Here is a 24,678-nt window from a genome sequence, read left to right as displayed (position 1 = left end):
CGGACCGTAAAAAGTGCCTCGTCCTTAAAGTGTTAAGGGGGCAGCCTGAATTAGAAGGCCAAAATTAACAATTTTACGCATGTTTTTAAGGAGAAGGAAAGACTAAGCTTCATGAAATTTTCGGAATATGTTTATACTAAATTTCAAGTACTTAATTTTTTTTAAATATTACAAAATGGCGGACTAATGAGTAATTTACTAAAGCGCCCTCGTAATTCTTGTTTGAGAAAAAAAAATATCTGAAAAAGATTTTCGATTTTTATAGGTGTATTTCATAGTTAAGCCGAAAATAGCAGGGAAAATTGTGAAATTGAAATTTTCTTTTAGAGTTTAAAAAAAGTACATATTTTGAAACTAAATATTGATTTTAACATGCTGTAAAAGATATTAAAAGGATATATTTCTTAAATATCATAAAAGTTCAACTAAGAAGCCAATTTTTCTAAAACCTACAATTCCCTTATACCTCTCAAGCAAGGACATCAACAAAATTAATCAAATTTCTATCAGAAAAATCCTAATCTAAAGACTAATTTTGGAAAAATCTCACATAAATTTTATTATTATTTACCATTTGTTTTATAACCGATTTTATGGGCTGTATGAGTTGGCATACCGGACCTGTGATAAGGAATTTCTGCTGATTACGAGTTTAGGCCAGTACAGGTAGGCCTAGACTTATGCCCTAGACACACTTACGACTAAAGTCCAGAGACGACTAAGCTCGTTCATAGCTCCTGGCACACTACAAATGAGGCTTAGCATTCACTGGTATCCACAAAACATAACTTTCGTGGGTTTTTATGCAGAAATTTGTACTAAAATGCACTAATACTCCTCTGAAAATAAAACTATTTGTAAATGCATGTCTCAGTACACGTGCAATAATTATTGTTAATTACTATTATTTGTGAGGTAGAAGCTAACTCGCGACTTAAGCCAATTTAGGCGATTCTAGTGAATAATTCTTATTGTTATAAGTGAATTGTGAAGTAAATTTACAAAGTATTTTTATTTTCAAAGGAGTACTGGCACATTTCAGTAGAAATATCTGCAGTAAACCCACGAAAGTTATGTTTTGTGAGTTCCAGTAAACGTTAAGCCTCATTTGTAGTGTGTCAGGAACTGACTTGACTACGAACGAGCTTAGTCGTCTCTGGGCTTTAGTCGTAAGTGTGTCTAGGGCATTACGGCTTAAGCCGAGAGACGCCTTAGTGGGAAACAGATGAGAATGTATTCTAATCATTATTTTGATTATAATTATGTTAAGCTGTCTGTCGGCTTAATTCGTAAATGTGTTCTGCATATAAGTCAGCGGCAATCGCAACCACGTAACAGATATAGGGAAAATAAAATTCATCCAGCTAATAATCTTATATTATCATACATAAAATAATAAAGATAAAAAACTCTAATAGCAAATGTTTGTTATAAAGACTATCATTTTTCCCCGTATCATAATCTGTTCCATTTCAAATTAATTTGCCATATCTAATTAAAGGCAAGAGAATAACACAGAAGAACTCATATGGTTTTTGAGATCAGATTGACACTTCAATATTCATAAATTTAAGAAATCAACTGAACTGTACTTCAAATAGAGAAATTGTGCATATACCTAGAAACCTGCAAATTCTTGAGCATTACAAGATCATAAAGTGGGTCTTTGGTGGAATATTGCACAAGTTTCGCAACATTAATAAGAGAGCCAATAAAACCAAAATGAACATTCCGATGAAAATGAAGGAGATCTCTTGACTCCAAGAATGCAAACAAGTAAATAAAAAGAATATCTAATCTAGCATGAAATCAACTCTTCTGGCTGGAGTGCAGAAGAATCTCCTGCAAACGTGATGCTGCAGTGAACCTCCATCCGCAAAAGAAGCTACTGTCGGCGGAGAATCTTCAATGACTCAGCTCAGAGATGCATCAGGTGGTTTAAAGAGTGATGAATTTACTGCTCGATAGAAAGAGGAAAACTTGCGTTCCGGTTTTTGATGAGCAAGGGGGGACGCTAATGAGACTATTGGTTGAAATTGGAAAGAAAATGAAATTTCAGGTGGAAATTCTCATGGCATGTATAGTGACAAAAAAAAGAAGTGTTAAAGAGTGAGTTAGAAAACAGCGAAATTTGTGGGTCATTTGCAAAGAATTTATGTACATATTGTTTGCGGATACAGGTAGTAGCAGTCTCACTTACAAATTCATATCACAATTAGCTTAAATGATTATTGGCTGAGTTTTATTGGAAATCTATTTGACTTTTGGCATCATTGGGTAGGTATACCTTTTTATTATGGGTGACTCTCTCACGCATAGTATATTCACGGAGACAGTATAACGGAAAAAGCCGTGCTGTTGTGCAGAATTTTGTGTGTCAATTCCCCAGAATATTCAATTGACCCACCTTGATCGTATGGATGCACCAACAGAGACACTTTTATGGCATCATCTGAGCCGCGGCGACAGTCCAAGAGACACGCGAGAGGAAGTTGTGCAACAAGTTCAAGGTTGCAACAATTTATTGACCACGCGCTCCTCCATCAGTGAGATAATACATGACTTAAGGTCTGACACTTTGCAGAGTGATTGCGGTTTTCTCATATCTTTGAAAAGCTCCGAACTTCTGTTGTTCCAGATGATCTTGATACTCCAACTATCGGCATTAATGATTTTAAATTTGAAAAATATAAATAAACAGATGGACAAACAGAAAACCGACCAAATTAAGATACTACTACTACTACCAATTACCGTAATAACCGATTAAGATCAGCATTTGAATCTGTCAGATTTAATCAATCGAAAATTAGCATGAAATCGATTAAGGCACTCGCTCGATGACGCATATGTCTCACTAGTTTGAATTCTTAGTATAGATCTCCAGGATTTTTATTCCATAGGGCTCGCAACTAAAAATCCACCCTTGTAAAAACGAAAAATAATATTGTGCATAGTCTAATGCAAAATACCTAGTTTCTCCATTGGATGATGTAAGTACCAGCATTATTATATTAATATTTCAGATATAAACGTAGGAATGGGTTGGTAATGTCGGAAAGTATTACGCAATTAAACTTTTTTTTTCAGAACCCATTTGCTAAATAAACGAATATGAACCATATTCAAATTATATTTCATTAGTTTCTTATGAGTATTGATTATCTGAAAATATACAGGACAATAGCTAAATAATTTTTTGACTTAAAATCTGTATTTTCGAAAATAATTAATGCACGCGTGAAACTACCCCACTCTCTACTGTTCCAACTTTTCTTGTAAGACCTACGATTTTAAAGATCCGAAAATTTTCTTTTTTAACCCTCTATTAGGTAGACCGTCTCAAGACGGTCATCAGAAAAATCACATTTACTGCTCTTACAAACTTTCTATTCATTTAAAATTGCTTTTGTTCATTTCGTTATAAATCTTACTGACATTTCCTCTAAAAGCAAATGTAATAAAACGCAGTAAATGTAAATTTAAATCTAGAAAAACTGTGTTTTCAGTGAGAGCCTTGGCAAGTGGTAACTGTTAAAAGGGTTAAAATATCTCTAAAAGACAGTTAAATAAACTTCAAAATTAGCGAGATTCTTTGGAAAATACTAGTCATTTAGAAATGGGGAATCTTGGTGAATGATGTTAACCCTTTAAAGACAGTTGGCCCGATTGATGTCCAAAAACAAATTTCCAAAAATGTCTCATTTTCTACCAAAAAAGGACTGTACTGTACTAACTTCGTGTTTCTTTCTTTTTTCCCATCTAAAACAGTAGGACAATCTTAAATTTTCAATTTAGAAACGATTCCAAATTACCCCTTTTATACCCTACATTTCTACTTATTTTCAAACTCTCGCCGTTCTTTTTATTCCACTTGTAAAAACTTAACAGGTGTAGGGGAAACTGGGGCACCACCAAACAGGCAAATTTCTCACAATTGTATATGTCGCGAGCGTAGGTTGAATAGCAAAATTTTTCCTCTTATCTGTCATACTCTTCTTCTCCCTCTTTGCTCGATTTCTGAAATTTATACCCATTCATGGAATTTTCACTCAAGGCTCAGGAGAAATATAGTTAAAAAAATCCAATTTTGCCTTAAATGATTCTCAATGATTCTTAAATAATTTTAATCAAGGATTGACGAATGATTTTTCGATTTTATCAAAAACAAAACTGAAGAGCGCGCAAAATTCGAACTTTAGGTAATTTTCTTTTTTCCGGAAAGTTTAATTGTTTTACATTATTCTTATATGCATTAATATGCAGCCTATACCCATAAATATAAACATAAGGAAAGCAACATTTTTTCTAAAATTCACAGTTTTCTTGGGAAATTCAGTCGAAATCGCATCTTTCAAAAGTGTTTGGTGGTACCCCAGTTTCCCCTATCCATTCATTACGAATTATTTTTGAAAAACATCTACCCTTGATTCTTTTTCAACTCTAACGACCGATTCAGGACCAATAAAATCCTGATGCGTACTAATCTTCGCGAATTTATTTTGCCATTTTATTATTCACTAAAATCGAATTGGCTATCTCTATAACTCGAGTTCCAGTAATTAAAATTTTCCCATAATTTCCGAAATAATCTTGTGTGAAAAGCTTCAATACTCTTTAAATTCACATCACTAAATCATTTCGCAACCACAACTTATACCGCTAAAATTGCTAAAATCGTTAAAAAAAAAACAATTTTCAAAATTTTAAAATTGACTAACCACAGAAATGCAGATAGGCAAATTGGACGAAAAATTCAAAATAGAAAATCAACTAAAATATCAATTTTAGTCCGGAATGGGTTAAAAGAAAATCACTTCATACTTGCAACATCCGAGTATTATAAAAGGTAAAGTTATGTGATCATAACGAGTTTACCCATCATGAATTATGGTGTGTTGAATCGTCTGTAGAAGCATATGAATTTGTTTTGTCAGACAACTTGGGAGTGTGATAAGAATCTCGTCCCAATTCTTCACCATTATGACTATGGCATGGACAGAGTCAATCGAATCAACTTTTCCACTTAGAAAAAAAAATTATCAATGAAATATTGAGATATATTTCTTCTCAATTTCATTAGTTTTATTTGAATATTGAGACAACCGCTCGTTTAGAGATGCAATCTGGGTCAGAACACGAGTTCTTCCACCAGCACAATCTTGTCAAACAAGAAGAAGGAGGAGAAACAGTCCAAGAATTTCGATTAAAAATCACCTGTTTATAATATCCGACTTTGTCATGTCTCACGTAAGTCAACACGTATTAACTCACAAAAAATTGATTTTATGAATGCGTACTCTTTAGAAAATCATCGAAAATAAAATCAAGATCACGGAATTGCACAAGATTAATATCCAATAAATTAGGGTACGTACTCCTTTTAGACAATGAGAAAAACTAATGTAAAAAGTACTTTTTTTAGAATGTAACTAAATATTTAGAACATGGCATTTAATTACGCCTCTTCGTGGAAGAAGTCTTTGATTGATCTTCTAATCATACTTTTATTAGCGAAGTAATTCCGAAATCCTAATACGAAGATGTTATCATAAAAATTGCGAATATTTTTTGTATTAGTATAAATGAGATCAACAGAGAAAAAGTTAAAAGACTAACCTATCAATTTTCTGAAGAAATAAAAAAAATACAATCTGTTCATGAGAAAATGTGAGAATATTGAATGAGATTGACATAGAATGATCTCTCTTCAAGTGATCTTGTACGGCACTGTGTGTGATCTTTTGTGATTATGGAGTGATCTGAGGTGATTTAAGGTGATCTCTTAGTGAAAATTAATAAAAATTCTCCAGTCTTTCATCATCTAATGTGATTTATGGATGAAAAGGGAAACTTTTAAGTTTTTCCTCGGCACAGAGATCAAGACACAAAAAAAAACTGTCGAGAATCACGTCTTGATGCGTGATCATGGCTAGCAATTTCTCTCTATGGATTTTTAATTGTCCCATAAAGTTAAATTGCAGACAGATTATCATTTGTAGGTGGCACAAAATCACTTATAGTTCATAAAAAAAAAATTACGATAAATTTTCTAAAGCATCTCTCTCTCTGATCTCACATAGAAAAAGAATGATGTGGTCCCCTCTGCAATATTTCATTAATTAATTGAGTGTAAATTTATAGTGATTTATGATCTGTGCTAAACGGAATGAGACCGTTGCAAAATGATTGGGTCAGGGAAAAATCTCCATTTGAAGATCCTTTTGAAAATTTTGCGACACTTTCATTGAGGTTGAGTTTATATATACATATACCTTATTAGGAATGGCAATTGCTGAATCAATTAAGTGCGTGGAAAAAGTATTACAGTGTTTCTTATACCAAACCCTAGATTTTCTTTTACGTAACTATGTCATGATCTCATGAGACTTGAAGAGGAAGATCGTCCGGCACGCAGTCATCTACAACAGGTTATCATTCTGAAGAAGGTGATCGCAATTGATCATATTCCTATTTAATATATACTTGACATTACTACAATGTGTGCCACCACAAATTTTCATTGAGACAATTGCCACCGTGGTTCCTAATCGTGACTTGAATGATCAATTGCGATCACGTGCAAGACAATGGACTTTCCGTGGACAATAGGAATATCATCACGTAAATTGAATCAAAACCGTAAGATCACTGCACATTAGATATTTTTTTAGGGGATTTGTGACACAATTTTCCACCAAATTTTCACCCATGATCGCATTAAAATTTAATCTTGTATGACATCGTTAGTAAAAGGTTGTGCTTTATATTCTTACTTCTTAACGTTGAGATCGATGGGATTAATCCTTATATGATTGCAGCATAAAATTATATACTTTTGACTCTGCCTGAGTATTTTTTATCATTCTCGCACTCTCTACCTCCTCAATGATCCGGACATTAAATTTCCATAATCACACATGCACTCTATACTAAAACCTGATAGGTCCTACTCAACTCACGATCACTTGGGTGGAAATGATGATGTTCCAACGACAGTCGATATTAAACTACTCGAAGAAAATTGTAGTGGATGGCTGGAGAGTGCTGAAGAAGTTGACCAAGATCGACGTCATCACCGTTGATCATGAGACACTGTGTGCATCCTCCCCACCCAATAACTCAATTTTCCATCGTATCGTGTCACATCACACGAAGAATATACCTCAATAAATAATATTTTGAGTTCAACACTCTTATTATTGCCTCCCCCTCATATATTCCTCAGTTAATTAAATTAAAGATAGAGTAATCGATTGGGTGATAAGATTAATTTCAATTGGAAGTGTTAAAATTTGCTATTTCTTCAACAATCGTCCACCTCGTCCAGTCAGTCGTCATTCATTGCCGAAGAAGTGTGTGCTAAATTCCTTTTTTTTTATTTTGGGTGCAAAAAATACAAAAAAAAAAATTAAGAAAATGTCCCATAAAAATCCCCCAGTGGTTATTCGCAGTAAAAGCATGAGATTCGACACACGAGGATCATTGACAGCAATTGAAGATCTCGTTCAATGTGCCATTTGCTTCGATCGATTGCAGAATCCCAAAATGCTGGCGTGTCAGCATACATTCTGCCATGGATGTCTCGAGGCAATCTTTGGCAACAGCATAAATGGCACAAGAGAATGCCCAACCTGCAGGATGACTTTCACAGCACAACTCAGTGATCTTCCCACAAATCTCTACATTTGTTCCCTTCTTAAATTAGTTGGAAGTGCCACTGATTCACTCAGTTCATCACCAACAACGTGTCACTTGGTATTATACTCAAAATAAGACAATTAAAGTATCAAATAAGGCACTTCAAGAAAATGCAAGGCGTAACTTGTACCTAATAATTGAAATGATAAGGAATACGTGGAAAAGATAATAAAGAAGAATTCGCGAAATAAGTACAATCGAGAAAAAGAACCAGATACGAAAATGCGATTGTAAAATAAGGAAAACTTTTTAAATTGTTTATCAATAAAGCCCAAATGCATTAATGCAAACCTTGTGATAAGCCTATAAACTCACAATATTTGATCTTTATCATTTGTAAGTTGGCTTTAGAAGTTTCTTCTGATAGAATTTTAACTAATCATCCGAGACAAATAATAATAACAATATAAATAGATTAATTGAGGATTAAATAGTTGAATTAGTGGATAAATAATTCTAATGCGACTTATGACATTAATAATAATGTAAACGCATTTAGTGCTTTTTGTTGCTACATTTTTCAACGTCTGTATTCGTACAGTAAGTCTAAAAATCTAACCACAAATCTAACAACTCTAATTTATTTTTTGCCAAACTATTTAATAAGTCTGAAAAGATTGGCTTGCAATGGAAGTCGCGCAATAAGGTGTTGGTTTTTACCTAAGCCCGTTTTGTTTTAAATTTTCTATATTTCTATATTATATAAAGGAAGAATAAAAATGTTTTGCAAAGTAAGATTGTAAAACTTAAATCTGAGAAATGTTTGTTGAAGTTTTTAATGTAAGCAACATGACTTTTTCAAACAGTTTTTTTTTCATAATCCTATGTTGTAAAGTGTGTCGTATCTTTGAGAGGGATTTTCCGGTGTTCGCCAGTCAAAAATGGTCACCCTAAAATGAAAACACTTTTTTCGTCTTGCCCAGAGCTTTCGATTCCGACGTGGACCTTCTTCAGTGGCTAAAAAATCATTGATTACACTGTGTCGTATCTATTCGTTTGAAATGTTTATCTAATGTCTAGGAGCAATCTTAGCCCTAATAATATTTGGATTAACATAAAAAATAACATTTATTTTCATGATTTTTGGATTGGTAAGCATTTTAGACATCCACTGCACGGTTCATCTTAAATTATTGCAGAACACCTTCAAACTCTAGTGACCAACTGAAAACAAATGATTTTGAAGGAGGAGATGTCCCTAGTTCATTTACCATTTTAGAATGAATTTCCATTGCCTTTAACCCTCTAACGGGTAAGACCGCCTCCAGGCGGTCTTCACAAAAATCACATTTACAGCGACAATAAGGGTTTTATTTATTTAAAAGTGCTATAGTGTTCTCGGTTCTCGGTAATAATCTTATAAACATCTCTTGAAAGTTTGAACTCATTTTGACTCTTCGTTTTGTTGCTATTCCCAGTTTTGTGTGACAGGTCAGAGAAAAAGCAACAAAAAATATTTGTGCAAAAAAACTCATTTCCAATTTCCATAAAAATACCGATTTGAAGTTATCTGACTAAAATAATTTTATTTTTTACTGAAAGATATGTCATTCTACTTTGTATATTTTATTTAAAAAATTTGAAAAAACTAAAAATGTGAATTTTAGAAGCAAAAAGAGTTTCAAAAAAAATTATATTTTTTCACCTAGCGTCTAAACTAAAAAAGATAATGAAGAATGGATGGTTTTTTCGACTTTATTGGATCATAAGTATCCTAGAAAACATTGTTTTAGAACTTTTTTCGGATATTAAAGAAAACACCGTTAGAGGGTTAATCCTATTTTATCAAAAGACTTATTCACTCCGCAAAGTTACTTTAATTCCATTTTAAAAAATGCACTAACACATGAACTTCAATTGGCTTGCAAGATAGGAAAATATTATCAGATCTAAATTAAACTTGGATTACATAATCGATTCGCACTTAAAATTATACTATTTTTTTAAGACGTCTTTACTCGAACTTTTCATACAACTAATGCTTTCAGGATACTAAAACACAAAATTCTTTAAAAAATCTTCCGGCGCTTATATGCATATTCCTCAGTTACGTCCCAATTACGTCTACGCCTACCTCAGATTACGCATCCGGCGGGAATCTCCTTATTTTACTTGAACTTCTTATCGTCAGCATTCTATCAAAAAAATACACTAAAGAATAAGACACCTCTTTTTGTTCAAAATAGTCACACTTATCGATATTCATTTTTTTACATACATATTTTGGGAATAAATCTAGATAAACATTAGCGGTATATGGCCCCTAAGTACGTACTTCTTTTTGCCAGTAAGGTCTAGATTGAAAATTCATATAGAAGGACTTGAACTTCCTAATCTAAATCTGCTTCAACTGGATATCCAAAATTCTTTTTTGATATTATTTTAGACTGGTTTTAATCTATTTTATAACAACCGGTATCCCCTATAAAATGGTACATGCCCAAAAACGGAAGCGAAAGAACCTTAGTCATGTTCTTCGATATTAAGGGACGGCTTTCAGGCTTCGCACACACTCTGACTTTGAACACTTCATATTTTTCCCATATTCTTTTAATAAATCTGATCTTAAGGGAATACCTATATTTTAATAGCTAGTCTTAAGTCACGCATTTCCTGAAAAAATTAGGTCGGATTCATTAAAAAAATAATGAAAAAAATATGAAGTGTTCAAAGCCAGGAACCCTTCCCCTGCTTTTAATTAGTTCTTCTTTATTGAGAAAATTTTTGATAAAGAGTTGAATTAAGAAAAATACATCACTTTCCAGGAGGAACGATGCGTTAAATGTGAAATGGTATCGTTCGCAACTGAATTTTCAAGCTCTGATAAGAAATTATTCAGAGATTGCAGCCACTGTCGCCAGAAATTCTGCCAAATATGCTGGACCTCTCATATGGCTGATCTCACAAATCAACTCTCCAACCTGTCTGATCAGTTAAAGAATGCCGAAGAGTGTCTAACACACAAATTGGACAACATAAAGGTCAGTAACAATGAACCATAAAAAAAGTAATCTGGTACAGTGAAATTTTTGAAAATTCACTATAGAAATAAACTTTTAATCTCACTTGAGAAAAAATATATATTTAGGATCGCATGGAACAGTTGAGGAGCCATATTAGCCAATTTGTCGTGAGTCAAGTCCAGGAATTGAGACAAAAAGAAATTAGTGCTATTGAGAGTGCGAAACAGATGGTTGATGAAGCCACTGAAAAATATCAGACAATTGTGGATGCAATTGAGAGCACAAAGAAAGATTTGAATGGGAAAATTCATCAAATGGAGCCTGACCACGAGGCTAGCACTTATTTCCTTCAGATGCACAAAAAAGTATCAGATATCCTGCAAGATATTTCCAAATGGGGCGACATTCGGATGATTTTCAATGAAGAAGAATTGAGAGTGGAAATAAATAATCCAGAATGCGAAAACACTGACACTGACGAAGATACCCTGGAGCAAGAAGACATCAATCCACTGGAAGACAAGAATACTCTGACAAAGTACATTATCTCCAGGGATTTCAGACCCAAACTCTCCTGGAAAAAATGTCCTCGTCCACTGGGAATATTTCTTGCTCCTTGGATTGATGAAATTGTTGGAGAACAATTATTGTATGTCGCTGGATCAGACAGTAAGATTATCTTTGCGATTGAAAGAAAGAAAGGACGTATAATTCACAGGATTTTCCATGAAGAAATGATATATCCTCACAGCATTGAAATTTCTAGTGATTCCCAAGTAAATACTAAATTCTTTAGTTGACTTCTTATAGTATTATAATTAGAATATAATATTCTAGGAGATATTTGTATCAGACAAATGGAAGCATTGCATTTTTGTGTTTTCCCGCCATGGGGAACTTCAGAGAATGATTGGTTCCAAGGGTGATACCGAGGGATGTCTCAGATCACCAGAGGGAATAACCCTTGGCCCTGACAACACCATCTATGTCTGTGATACTGGAAATGATCGTGTCCAGTGTCTCAATAGAATCACTGGACAAATGATCCTTCAAATCGGTCAAGTCAAGAAAGCACAATTAATTGCTTCGGCAGTTCAGAAAACCATTTCAAAACTCGCTGATCTTCAGTCACCAACAGCAATAGCCCTTCATGGAAGCGATATTGTTATCCTTGACAGTGGACACTGCAGGGTGAAGATCTTCAACGCATTGGGCGAGAAAGTTAGTGAATTTGGAAAAATGGGCACCCAAAGAGGACAATTGAAATACCCTGAGGTTCTTACAGTTGGAATACATGGATTCATCTACTTAGGAGACAGTGGAAATGCTCGAGTTCAGGTAAAATTATTCGTACAGCGAGTGCATATGACTTTGGCCTCCATATAAAATATGAGAAAAAGTTTTGTCTAATTTAGAAGCAATAAGCAATGCAATATCCTTTTGACAAAATTTCCATAAGATTCCATAATGTGTTGGACACACATATGACTTAAGCCGAGAGACGGCTTAACGTAATTAAAATCAAAATAATGATTAGATTATATTTCCATCATTTTGTGACTAACAAGCCGTCCATCGGACTAAGCTAAGAACGGCTTAGTTAGTGGGAAACTAATGCGGGAATCTAGTGTAATCATTATCATCATCATCCTCATTTTCAACAGCTTATCCCTATTGAGATCGCGAGCCCATGACATTCCGTTTAGCAGCCCACGCCTGTCAATCCACCGCCACTTCAGGAAGATGCTCGGGTTCGATCTTAAAGCGTTTCTAAGCAAGATTCCTGAATTTTATTCAGACACCTTGTCCTTGATCTGCTCCGAGGTCGAGATCTCCTCACAATGGTTTATTTTATTTATTCATTATTGTTTTGATTATATTTACGTTAAGCCGTCCCTCGGCTTAATGGCCTCTACTCACTAGTAGAAATTTCTTTAAAAAATGCCTTTTTAAAGAAAATTTCCCCTATCCTTGTAGGCAGAAACGTCAGATTTTTTTTAAAAAAAGGCAATTTTTGACGAAAATTGCTTCTAGTGTGTAGACACCAGTCGTAAGTGTGTCCAGCACATAAGGTCCATAAGTATTTTTGAAATTTTTCTTTGGTAGAAAGAGTTAATTTAATAGAGCTTCAAAACCCGTTTTTTGTCGATTCAAAACCCGTTTGATAATTTTCTTGAACACCGTTCAGACTACTCCGATATTCCAAAACCTTTCCAAAATATTCAAAATTACTCTGATAGAGGTCAAGCTCTTTAAAGCTTTTAAATATTTGACTTTCAAAAATAATTAGAAAGAATTATTCAATGTTATTTTTTATATTAGGGTAAGTGTGCCAAATTCCGGCCAGCTTGCAATTTCGGCCACATTTTTGTTCTTCGAATATCCATGATTTTCAGGTTTTGCATACTCTAGAAAATATACAATGCAAAAAATAACAAAAAAAATGTTGCTTCGACGAGCACGATGATCTGAAAAAGACATTAAAAGAATTCCGGGAGGGCACGGAACTATGAGAATGAAGGTGGTCGAAATAGGGCACCAATGTTATGTCTATATTTTTATTCCCTTTAAAAATGATTAAGAATGAATTTAGAGAAAATAAAGACGATAAACTGTCTAAGAGGTTTCAAGAAATACTCCTTATTAAAAAGTAACAAAAAAATCAATTTCTAGTAAAAATATTACATTTCAAACTTGAGACTTTTGCGCTTGCATGCAACTGTACCGAAATTTGGCACACTTACCCTATACATGAATCATACATCAAAACATGGTTTTCGGAAAGAAGGCGAGGAATAACGGAAAACTAAAGGAAAAGTTCATGATGCAATAGTCAACTTAGAGGATTTCCAGAAAACTCAATGTCTCTATCTAAAATCGTTTAGCTTATAGATTTATTCTTAGCTAAATATTAATGTATGGATGGACAGAGTGATATCCAAAGAATAGCTCATAGATTTAGAATACTAAACCGATAGTACTTACAGCTGACCAGCCAGTTTGACCTGATTATGACAGTATTTTAAAAATTAGTCAAATTCAAAAGCATAGCCAGAGCCAAATTGCGCTTAATCTTGAAAATGATGTCCCAAAAGATATGTTCTTAGACAAAAAGACTTTTAGATATTAGATTTAGACTTTACTTGAAAATATCTACATAAATCCTATTTTAATTTGATTTTGATGATTTTAAAAGGTTCCGATAGCTAATACGGCTATCCGAACCACTTCCGGTTCATTTTTCAAAGACTGAATATTAGTTTTTTTAAGATAAAGGTATCAAACGTAGTTTTTTTTATAGATATTAAATGATTTGTAAATACGAATGCAGATCCACAAAAATTCTCTAAAACCCTAAAACATTTTCAAATGGGTTATATAAATCAATAAATATATAATAATCATGGGAAAATTTTATTTTAAAGAAAAATGTTCTATATTTTTAAAAATCCGATTTAACCTAATTGTTCATACATGAACAATATGCTAGTGAGCAAAGAGAAGAGAATTTATCGTGGTCCCATCGAGACATCAAGCTTTTGGTTTGAAGAAATACTTTAAATCCGAACAGCAATGGAAACCAGCACCATTCTAAAGGAGCAGGAGAGCATCGCCAAGACCATCGAAAGGCTGCGGACGAACTTCAAGAAGGATGGCCCTAGCAAATGGAAAGCGCCTTACCTTGAAAACAAGGTTAAGGAGCTCAACTCATATTGGAGGCAGTTCGTGACCAACAATGCGACTCTCACATCTGAGCTCCCGGGAAGTCATCCTTATATCCTGCATAATTTATACCAAGAAACCAAAACGGTTTACGAGGATTTTATGCAAAAAATCAAAAACTGCCCTGAGTTTGACTCTAACTCAGAGTCGGACGATACTCCACCATCAGATGCGGGGTTACTTCGACCATCAAAACTTTCCAGTACTATGGAAGGTGTAACAGTGACGTCTGAATCTTCATCTGACGTCATCCCAACAACAACAACACCAGTAGTTACACAGGCCGTGTACACTGGGACAATTCCACGTCAATACGACAGGGTTGCGACAACCAGCAACAACGCAGTTACTACTACTAGTTCCAGATGGAATCAACCCATCACCACGACTGAGCACCCGCTCAATACAACTACGCCAACTTGGAATCTACCTTCTACAACAACAGGGGTGAACAATTTTCCGAACAACCCTCCATTTTTGGGAAACGTCAATACCTGGCCATCTTGGGCTGCATATGGTGTACAGCCAGTCACATCAATCTACAATCCAGGGCAATATCTGCCACCTTACGGGCAATATGGTGAACAACAAGGTCATCTCCCGGCTTGGCAAAAAACCCATTTGCCAAAACTCCCACCAGTTCAAATTCCAAAGTTTAACGGAATTTATAAGGATTGGTATAAATTTTATGATGTCTTCAAAAGCGTCATACACGGCAACTACAATCTGGGGAACGTGACCAAATTTCAATATCTTCTCTCTTACTTGGAGGGGGAGGCTGCAACCTTGGTTTCAACCCTTCGGCTTAGCGACGCTAACTACATCGCCGCTCTAGAGATACTGGAGGAACGCTACAATAATCCCCGACGCATTATTACTTCTTACTTGGACATCGTTGTCGACCATAAAAAGTTGGAGCATCGCGTAGCAGAGGACCTTTCATCCCTTCATGGTGCCATTCGGGAATGTCTAACTGGACTAGCTAACATGGGTTATAAAACCAATGAATGGGAGGCCATAATAGTGCACATCGCCATGAAGAAGCTGGACAACGAAACACAGCGACTCTTTGATGAAAGTTTGGATTCCGCAAAAATAATGCCAACATTAAAGGAATTATTGGAGTTCTTGATGAAACGACACCATAATCTGTTGAATTTCAGCAAGGGCAAGAAATCAGCTAAGCCAGAGGCAGCTACAAATTCAACCAACAAGAAAACCTTCCATTCCACAGTTCAGTCTTGTGGTATGTGCAAAAAACAACATTCAATAACTAAATGTGAAAAGTTCGTAGAACTGAACACATTGAACCGGAAGAAAATGGCTGACAAACTGGGACTCTGTGTAAATTGCCTCATGCATAAGCGCGATGAGAAATGCTTCAGCAAGAAAACATGCTACGAATGCCAAAAACCACACCACACTCTTCTCCACTTTAAGAAGGAGGTAGAGGAGAATGAGCAGTCCAATAATACAAACGAAACTGCTTCCGACACAGACACATTAAATGACGAAGAGGTCAAATCCCTTGCAATCCGCAAGGAACACACTGTCATGTTGGCAACAGCGCTCGTGAAAGTGAAGTCAACATCTGGGCGGACGGAGTTACTGAGAGCTCTTGTAGATCCTGGATCACAAGCAAGTTTCATCACCGAAGATGCCTCTCATAGTCTTCAACTTAGGAAGAACCGAATCAACACTACAATCTCTGGAATAGGAGAAACAACAGCTGGCTCATCCCGTTACAAAGTCCAGCTTACCATGTGTCCAAGATTTCCGTCATCTTTTGCGATGGAAATTTCCGCTTTCGTGCTACCGAAAATCACCAATTCCTTGCCAGAAAAGGCAATACAACTACAAGAAGATAATCACGACAACAAGATTCTTGCTGATCCGACTTACATGACGCCCGGCCCAATTGATCTACTTTTAGGGGCTGACGTGTACACATACATCGTGGAGAACGACTTAAGGAAAGTCCAAGATGGACATCTCACTATGCAAAATACCAAACTTGGGTGGACTTTGATTGGGAAAACATCGACCACATCAGACTCTCCACGAGTAATAAGCATGATCTCTGTTATCAAATGGAATCAACAACTAGACCAACCTTGGGATATAAATGACGACACACCCAAGAAGGCAACTGATGTGACTACAGAACAACGGACCGCTGATAGAAATGCCTTAGAGTTCCGCCCGCCCGCAAGACCCCACTTTGGGGGATTCTCTAAAATTGATGTAAAATCATACTCGGATCCAGATGGAATAATCCAAGTGGCGACCGGGAAGTTCAGAGGATATGAGAAGGATCGACCAGTCCATAAGCTCTGCCAATTATCTACGAACGTCCATGATCAAGATTCCGATCTTTCCACTCGTAACAAGGATTTACCTTCAGGATCTGAAACTGAAAAGGCCAACTCGACAGATGCTCCAGCCAATATCAAAATGTCAAAGAGGCTCAGGAGAAAGAAGACATCTTCAATGGTTTCTAACCTAAAGAAAATTACAAAAGTTGCTCCTTGCAGATGGACAACATCAATACTTCATGCTGTACTCATGATCTTCATGCTGTTCAGCACTATTTTAGCTACGTCTAACAACCCAGACAAACCCAACATTGAAGTTTTTATTCCAGAACCGGGACTTTACATTGAGAAGATGGGGATTGCACGTCTACAACGTGGGAATCTTCAAGTGGAAATCACATATACAACAGCTGAATCTCAAAGAGATCAGGAACTAATCAACGCAATCTGGGACAAGATGTCATTGGCCTGCAAAACAGCAAGCGAAGCCGTGTCGGACGCTGATACTACTTGCACACATAACATCAATCATCTCCAACATAAGAGGGATTATTTACTTGAGGAAATCAACCGTATATCAGAAAAACAAGGTGTACGCAAAAAACGTGGATTACTTGGCCAAGCAGTGACATATCTCTTTGGGGTTAATGATCAAGTATATGCAAGCATTGATCAACTCAAGGAGAGACAGGAAGACACACAGAAGCTGATCAAGGAACAATCATTGATGCTGAGTACAAAGGTGGATCTGTCCAACACCATAATAGAAAACAAACTTCGGAAATTTGATGAAAAAATCATGCAGATCAACGAGGCCATAGGTGAAATGGCCAACTGGTATGTTGGAATAGACCACAACCGAGTGCGCATTGACATTTTAACCACCTACATCAATGTTGCTGACTGTTACGAGGAATTCGACAGGAAACTGACCAACATTCAACTCGCGAAAGATGGTAGGCTAGATTTACATAGCCTCGTCATGGGAAGAATTCTCCAAGACACCATTCAAAGGACATTGAGGCACATCGGTCCAGACTTTGATATATCCCGACGGCAACGAGAGCCAAGTGACTATATCTTTCGGGACGGTGAACTTGTCATCTTCGGGAAATTCCCCATTCTCGAAAAGGATGAGTTTCACCTCATTCACATAACACCAATTCCCGTTGCAGTGGAAAACGGCACATTCATCGTGCCAGAAATAGAAGCAGACACAATGGGAATCGATTTCAACAAACAGATTTACTTCACATTAGAGGATGGACACAATCAGTGTTCTCCTATCGGTTCCGGGAAATACTACTGTAGACTAAGTCTCTTGCACAACATGGACCAGAACCCTAATTGTGTAATCGACGAAATATATCATCGACACCCAAAAACCAAATGTGAGATGATAGCCGTACGCTTAGAGGGGACGTTGTGGAAGAGGTTAGCAATGGAAAACACGTGGCTGTTCATTGCTTCACAACCTACGTCCGTTGCAGTCATCTGTAAGGGGCATCGAGAAGAGAAGCTGCTGAAGAATGCTGGAATTCTCCGGATTAAAGAAGGCTGCGTTATCAAAACCAAGAGGCAAACCCTTCATTCAACGATAGAACACCATATGAAGGCTTCTGCTACATACATTAAGCCTTTAGAGTTTGCAGTCGTAGAGTCTTCCGGACTCAGAAAGATCGCTATAATTGACCCGAAGCCAATCATCAATGGGCAGAACTTATTCCACCAAGCCAAAAATGTGGAAGTGCCCGAACCACCAACATACGGAGAAATTATAACTCATCCAGCAGTGAGCAGTGGATCCGTCTTGCTCATCATTGGTCTACTTTGTTGGATATCCCGGAAGCAGTGGAAAAGGCTCTGGAGCAAGTGCCACAAACCAAAGGAAACACTGGCCGAGAAGTTTGGAAAGCTGCGGATTTCTCAACCAGCTCATACTGGCCCCGGCCAGGATGTTCATACGTGAACAATCCCGGCCGGAACAAAATCGGAGTTATAACATATTTCCATGATACTAGTCTGACAAAAATCTGAGTCCGATTTGTATTATATTTTTCATTTAAAAATATATGATATTCGTACTCTGTAATTGTCCGAGATATGTTCCACTCATTCTACAGTGTCTCTGATATGTTCCACTGTCACAATAACATCGAAAATAAATGTGCAATTTTTTTTACTATTTTGCAAAGATTTATACGAAAAGAGGCAGAAAAGTAGCCAATGAAGCTTAAGAATTACGTTTCCTGTAAGAAAATGGCCTCATCAGATGATAAAATTAATAATTGTGATTCACACGTACACGGCAGTCACACCAATACTAATGCTGGCAAAAAGTCTCTTCCACTAGTAAAACGACACAGTCTTTTATATGGAGGGTAGGCCTACAATCGGCCTACTATCCCGACTATAGTAGGCCTACTCTACCTATTAGTATATAATATTTATCTAATATTGCATAACATTTGTTCCGGCCGGGATATGCTAGTGAGCAAAGAGAAGAGAATTTATTAGCCCCTTGCGGTGCAACGACGAATTTATTAGCCCCTTGCGGTGCAATGACAATTGACACCGCACGGGCTTTCCTCTATGACGCGCGCGGCTACTTGAGCCATTTGTTTTTCTCTTCTCTTTGCTCATCAAGCACTTTTTTAAAATAATTTTCCCACAATGAAAATGGATTAGTTAGCAAAATTATTTGTATATAAACTCGAAATTTTGAATCAATAAATCACTTCCACTTCCACAATCACTAATCTTTAAAAAAAATCATGTAATAAGCGGAAAGCTTTATAAAGACATAAAAACGAACATGAGAATATTCCTAAAATCTCTTCTATATGGCATTGTAGCTTTTTTTTCAAAAACTTCCCCATACCCTATCAAAAAAACAATTTGAAGTACTAATTTAACGCAATATTTCTTAAATGAATTAATAATCCACTTTTAATCCAAATTGGATAATTTTAGGTTTTATGTAAAGCTTAACCCTTTAAGGACGATTGAAACACCGGTGTCCCATAAAGAAAATAATTTTCCCTGACTACCTAAAGTTATTATTTTCTAATGTTTGTACCCAATTGTAAAGTAGATATCTAGAATATTTTTTACAAGTCTCTAGCTACTTGCTGTGTAGTAAATATTTAAGCTCAAAAATTACGATTTTTTAAATCCTCAATGCTTTTTTAAACTACTTTTTTAAAAAGTTAAAAAACTTTTTTAAAAAGCAATGATTTTTTTTAAATTTAAACTACAATGCTCATACGTAATTTTTTTTCATTAGAGTGAAAATTATCATGCAGTGGTATTGTCAAAAAAATATTTTAATTTGTGGGCTAATTTTGTTCCTATCGTCCATAGAGGCAAATTATAAATCGAAAAAATACAGAAATATGCACAGTTTTGGGTGCACTCAAAAAATCTTTAAAAAAATATACTTTATTTTCTTCGTAGGTTCTTAATATGTTCACAAGAGTTGTGGACGATGAAATTTTGGGTCATTTTAGCTTTATGTGACTACCACCGGATAAATAGGACCGGAAATATAAATTTTTGAATTTTAGAAAAAGCAAAAAACTAAAAATGCATATTTAAAAAAAAAATCTAGACGTGATCCGGACAAATGGATTTCAGATTTGAGATCCTTAAATGACCCTCTAACGTTTGGCACTCTTGTGAAAGACACCCACAACGTGTCGCACAGTGTATTACACCGAATCAGACTCTGTTGGACTTTCAAAAGTTAGTAAAAACTTATCATTGATTATGTTTACCAGTTTCATTTTTATTGTTGATTTTCGGTCCGTAAAAAGTATCTCGTCCTTAAAGGGTTAAAAGATTAAACAAAAGATATTTTAAAAGTCAGTAAAAACGCTAACGGTAAACTAGAAATCCCCTTGCGGGAAGACCTTGTTCCGCCTTGTTCCTTCATGGAGTGCCAGCATTAAAAACGGTTTCAATAGGGTGAAAGTTTCCGGTGAGTTATTATCTTAGTGTCCTTGAACTGTTTGTATACTTTTTTTTTTTAATTTATTGAATATCGTTTGAGGAAGCGTTAAGGCCGCAATGGCCCCTCTACGTGCCCCGCCATTGCTATACTTAACTTTATTCCCAGTAAATATAAAATCAATCGGACAACGTTTCGCCGGACTATGACATTATTAACTGTGATTATCAAGAATATGATAGGGCAATAGTTAATTGCCACAATCATTTTGTAATTACTCCCTACTCTCCCCTAAGATGAATTTTGTCTTTTAGATCTTTACTAAAGATGGGCATTTGATAAGGACAATCAGAGGACGAGGACGGTCGTCTGGATTTTTCAAATGGATTTCTGGAATTCACGTGACTCCTGACCTTGAGGTCATCGTGAGTGATCACAAGAATCATTCAGTGCAGATTTTTCAATAAAAAAAAATATCTGAAATTTTGAGAAAATGTCTACTAACCTCTTCATTTTTTGCTGCATGATGACCAAAAGAAATTTGTAATTTTTTCTTTGAAATAATTAATGAATTTATCTAATAAAGCACTTATTTGATAGACTATTTATTCATTACACAATAACACTTAAAAATTTCAAGATTCAATTAATTTTTTTCATGATTTTATGATGGAAAATCAAGGAAACTTTTTTCGCAATCTGAACGCAAACATGGGAAAACCACAACTGAATGTTTACATGGCCAGCTGATTTTGACATCAAAACATGTGGGCGTGACGTCCAGTAATAAAATTGTAAATAGAGGAATTGTGCAGAAAATTTACAAATAATTAAGTGTTTTTAAATATTATTTTAATTCAAAATGAATAAAAATCACAAGAAAATGACCAAGCAGTTTAGGAAGCTCAAAGTTCGCTGCTCAAATAAAGAGGGCAAGGCAGAAAATTCAGCTGAAACTGCGGCTGATCTTCATGAAGAATCAACTGAGGATTCTACCAATTCTGGAGATGATACATCCTCTGATGACTCTGGAGGAGAAGACTTGGGTTCCCCACCCACGTTTAAAGTGGCCATGTGGGATTTAAATCATTGCGATCCTCGAAAGTGTTCCGGAAGAAAGCTTGCTCGTCACAGACTTATCCGGAATCTCAAGCTTGGTCAGAGGTTTGTGCCCCAAATCCCTTTTTTAGTACTCCTTTGAGGATACACTTTTGCTGTCATAGATTTCCGGGACTTGTCCTGACACCCGTGGGAACGAAAACTGTGAGCCCAGAAGATCGTGAGATTGTTGAGAATGCTGGTATTGCCGTTGTTGACTGTTCTTGGGCCAAAATTGATCAAACCCCCTTTGGCAAGATGAAATCACCCCATCCACGCCTTCTGCCCTTCTTCGTGGCAGCAAATCCCATCAACTACGGAAAACCCTGTCAGTTGTCCTGCGTTGAGGCTATTGCTGCCACGATGTTTATTACTGGATTCAAGGCAGAGGCCAATTGGTATCTGAGTAAATTCAGCTGGGGACACTCCTTTGTCTCCCTAAATGCAGAATTACTCGAAGCATATGGAAAATGCAAGACATCAGCTGAGATTCTAGCTGCGCAGAATGAATACCTTGAGAATGCTGCTAAAGAGCAAACTCAAAATGTTCCGGATTGGCCGGTTGTGGCATCCTCAGAGTCTGAGGAGTAAATCTATATATTTATATGGCTGTTTTATTCTATTTAAGCCTCAATAAATGCATTTTAATTGAAAATTTTTGTGTATTTTTCTTTTACATTGTGAGGTTATGTTCAGTTTATTTTTGTTTTTGGGCAGGAGAAATAATTGCTGGTGGGAATTTTGTTTATAACTGGCAATTCTGGCAAAAATGCCTGATGGTGGACAGCCTGAGACTCCCTCAGATGATCTTAGTGATCAGGAAGTTCGAGATAATCTACTGTGGGCGGTAATTTTGTAATTTTCAAACACCCTGACGCAATTCTAACCTCACTTATTTTTCCAGAGTCGTCCTTGCTTCCTGTATCGACAGGAATTCAAGGATTGCAAGAGTATCAAGGCTAGATTTAACCAGTACTTTATCTATGGAGAGTCTATAGATTGTTCACAGTGGGGAAAGGACTATGACAATTGCGTGAAGTATGAGGAAAAGGGAGATATCGTCGCCGGCCGGAAACTTCTGGAGAGTGAAGATGAGAGACGGCACCGGAGGATGGCGGCACACAATGCAAATGATACATGGAAGAAAAGGACTTCCCCACCGAAAGAATGGAATTCTCCACTGCCGGAGTGGTTTGTGAAGAACAATGAAAATACCTATTTGGCAGCGAAATCGAAGGAAAAAGACGGAATAATGGCTCCTGCCAAAGAGGATTCTCTGTGTTCAGTGATGTAGCAGCTTCAGGGGATGTAGAATATCACTAAATAAATTATCCGTGTAGGCTCAATGAGAAAATTTATTAGACAAATGCTTTTAAATGGAAAATACAAAATTGTGTTAAGTTTCCTTGTGAATTTGGACCAGAGTCTTTCCTGTCTTCAATGTCTTCCTAATCCTGTTGGTCCTGTTGCGTGGAGACTCATCTTCCGTGGCCGGAATGCACTCATCGTCGTCACTTGCGACTCTGGGAGTGGAAACTTTTGCTCGGGGACTCTTCCTTGTCGTTGGAGTCTTGGGCTTCCTCTTAACATTGACCAGAACATCAGCATCCAGGCTTATATCGAGCTCCACATTAACCTTGTACGTCTTCTTAGTCCTGGAAGCTTTAGCGACATGCGCTTGGACAGTTGGAACCTTCTCCTTGGGCTTCCTCTTGGGCGATGGCGTGGGAGGCGTTGGATCTCTGGGCGGTGTTGGATCCCTCTCACGCTTTGTCCGTGGTCTCTTGCGCGGCGAAAGGGATTCTGGATCATTGTGGGGCTTAGGAGATCTCTTAGAAGCATTTATTACTTCCTTCTTGACTTTGGAAGTTGCTCCTGCGGTGCCAGAAAAGTCCAGATCTCCGGAATTACTTTTTCCCAGCTCCTTGAGACCTTTCTCGAGAATCTGTCGGCATTTGCTGTAGTCCGGCTTCTGGTCGTACTTTAGATCTCGCACATGGATCATAAAGTGCAAAAGGGGGCGCGGCAAGTCTCGCGGAAAGAGAGCTTTGAAATTCTTCTCCAAATCTCCCATAAAATTTTCCTTCGCTTCTTGAACTTTGATGGGAACTTTGAGGATCTCCGGAGCTTCCCAGGGAAGCTTTGAGGCACACCACTGAATGAGATTGTAACCGAGAATTTCCAAGTCACCCCTCATGGTTGGGACACCCAAATGGGCATCTCTGGAGAGGTATTCAATCGTGCCATTGTGCATCTGCTTGGGATCAGGCTTGAATTCCTTCATGGTGTAATGCGTAGCAAGTCCAAAATCCACCAAATGGGCTTGAGCCCCTCCACCCTTTCCGAATCCCAACAGAATATTGGCACCTTTGAGATCTCCATGGATATAAGTCCTCCCATGAATATATTCCAAGACATCCAGCTGCAGAAAAAAATCAAATTGATCTTCCTACACTTCCCGGATCTCTAAATCAGGGAAAGCTGTCACTCACCATCTGGATACCCAGTCTGTAGACTGTGTGCTGAGGAATCTGCCGGCCATTGTTGATGAATATCTTCCAGATATCACTCCCATATCGAGGTATAATCAAGAATCTATGTTTCTCCCCCTGCAATTCAGGTGTCCCTCTGCCAACGAGATATGGCATACCAAAACTCTTCAAGCGCCGGTCCTTCTTGAAGCTTTCAACTAAAAAAAAACACCATAAATCAACTTCCGCCCACACAGTGCCCCCACAAAACCACTTACTATCACTTCTGTTTGTGTTCCGCATGTAGAAGTGCATCTCCACGAAAAGCGGCCCATTTTCATAGGGTTCCTGCAAAAAAAAAAAACATAAACATAGTCATCCAGGGAGACAAATTCTCCATCTGACAAACTACTCACAATCTTCAGGACATACTCGTAGTCATCTGAATTTTTTGGGGC

The 24,678-nt window shown here is 36.8% G+C and overlaps 5 protein-coding genes across 8 annotated transcripts in view; 3 read left to right on the top strand and 2 right to left on the bottom strand.

Annotated features, from left to right (window-relative positions):
• Positions 1-21,406, bottom strand: part of LOC129809127 (uncharacterized) — a 30,674-nt gene extending 9,268 nt beyond the window's left edge. The window contains exon 1 of one of the 4 annotated variants that reach the window (XM_055858964.1): positions 21,157-21,406. Coding sequence is in view for 1 of the 4 variants with exons in the window: in XM_055859144.1 (XP_055715119.1) it covers positions 21,157-21,176 (20 nt within the window). In the remaining 3 variants the exon portion in view is untranslated. Of the gene's footprint in view, positions 1-6,776; positions 7,015-21,156 lie in introns of those variants that run through there. The other 3 variants (XM_055859144.1, XM_055859085.1, XM_055859027.1) reach the window with 3 other exon arrangements.
• Positions 7,324-21,255, top strand: LOC129808802 (RING finger protein nhl-1-like). Its single transcript, XM_055858740.1, has 5 exons — positions 7,324-7,758; positions 10,467-10,682; positions 10,790-11,440; positions 11,502-12,002; positions 20,966-21,255. Exons 1-5 carry the CDS (start codon positions 7,420-7,422, stop codon positions 21,116-21,118), a joined length of 1,860 nt encoding a protein of 619 aa, XP_055714715.1. The 5' UTR covers positions 7,324-7,419; the 3' UTR covers positions 21,119-21,255.
• Positions 21,401-22,404, top strand: LOC129809398 (18S rRNA aminocarboxypropyltransferase). Its single transcript, XM_055859226.1, has 2 exons — positions 21,401-21,815; positions 21,875-22,404. The coding sequence occupies exons 1-2, from the start codon at positions 21,514-21,516 to the stop codon at positions 22,338-22,340; spliced, it is 768 nt and encodes a 255-aa protein (XP_055715201.1). The 5' UTR covers positions 21,401-21,513; the 3' UTR covers positions 22,341-22,404.
• Positions 22,405-22,440: 36 nt separating this feature from the next.
• On the top strand, positions 22,441-23,095 carry LOC129809421 (UPF0545 protein C22orf39 homolog). Its single transcript, XM_055859239.1, has 2 exons — positions 22,441-22,596; positions 22,654-23,095. The coding sequence occupies exons 1-2, from the start codon at positions 22,519-22,521 to the stop codon at positions 23,041-23,043; spliced, it is 468 nt and encodes a 155-aa protein (XP_055715214.1). The 5' UTR covers positions 22,441-22,518; the 3' UTR covers positions 23,044-23,095.
• The window catches only part of LOC129808890 (nucleosomal histone kinase 1), a 2,369-nt gene continuing 777 nt past the window's right edge, over positions 23,087-24,678 (bottom strand). The window contains exons 2-5 of the mRNA XM_055858830.1: positions 24,637-24,678; positions 24,499-24,568; positions 24,242-24,438; positions 23,087-24,171 (exon numbers count right to left, since the gene is read on the bottom strand). Of these exons, the coding sequence (XP_055714805.1) occupies positions 23,146-24,171; positions 24,242-24,438; positions 24,499-24,568; positions 24,637-24,678 (1,335 nt within the window). The 3' untranslated portion in view covers positions 23,087-23,145. The remainder of the gene's footprint in view (positions 24,172-24,241; positions 24,439-24,498; positions 24,569-24,636) is intronic.

This window comes from Phlebotomus papatasi, chromosome 1, assembly GCF_024763615.1.
Source record: "Phlebotomus papatasi isolate M1 chromosome 1, Ppap_2.1, whole genome shotgun sequence".
Taxonomy (NCBI): Eukaryota; Metazoa; Arthropoda; class Insecta; order Diptera; family Psychodidae; genus Phlebotomus; species Phlebotomus papatasi.
The sequence above is the reverse complement of the archived record's forward strand: the minus strand, read 5'-3'. Positions and strand labels throughout refer to the sequence as shown.

Bases quoted from the DNA above. Each gene is read 5' to 3' on its own strand.
- LOC129808802 (XM_055858740.1), top strand. From the start codon at position 7,420: ATGTCCCATAAAAATCCCCCAGTGGTTATTCGCAGTAAAAGCATGAGA. The intron at 10,683-10,789 runs GTCAGTAACAAT...ATATATATTTAG, and splicing joins ACAAATTGGACAACATAAAG to GATCGCATGGAACAGTTGAG. The intron at 11,441-11,501 runs GTAAATACTAAA...ATAATATTCTAG, and splicing joins AAATTTCTAGTGATTCCCAA to GAGATATTTGTATCAGACAA.
- LOC129809398 (XM_055859226.1), top strand. From the start codon at position 21,514: ATGAATAAAAATCACAAGAAAATGACCAAGCAGTTTAGGAAGCTCAAA. The intron at 21,816-21,874 runs GTTTGTGCCCCA...TTGCTGTCATAG, and splicing joins AATCTCAAGCTTGGTCAGAG to ATTTCCGGGACTTGTCCTGA.
- LOC129809421 (XM_055859239.1), top strand. From the start codon at position 22,519: ATGCCTGATGGTGGACAGCCTGAGACTCCCTCAGATGATCTTAGTGAT. The intron at 22,597-22,653 runs GTAATTTTGTAA...TTATTTTTCCAG, and splicing joins GAGATAATCTACTGTGGGCG to AGTCGTCCTTGCTTCCTGTA.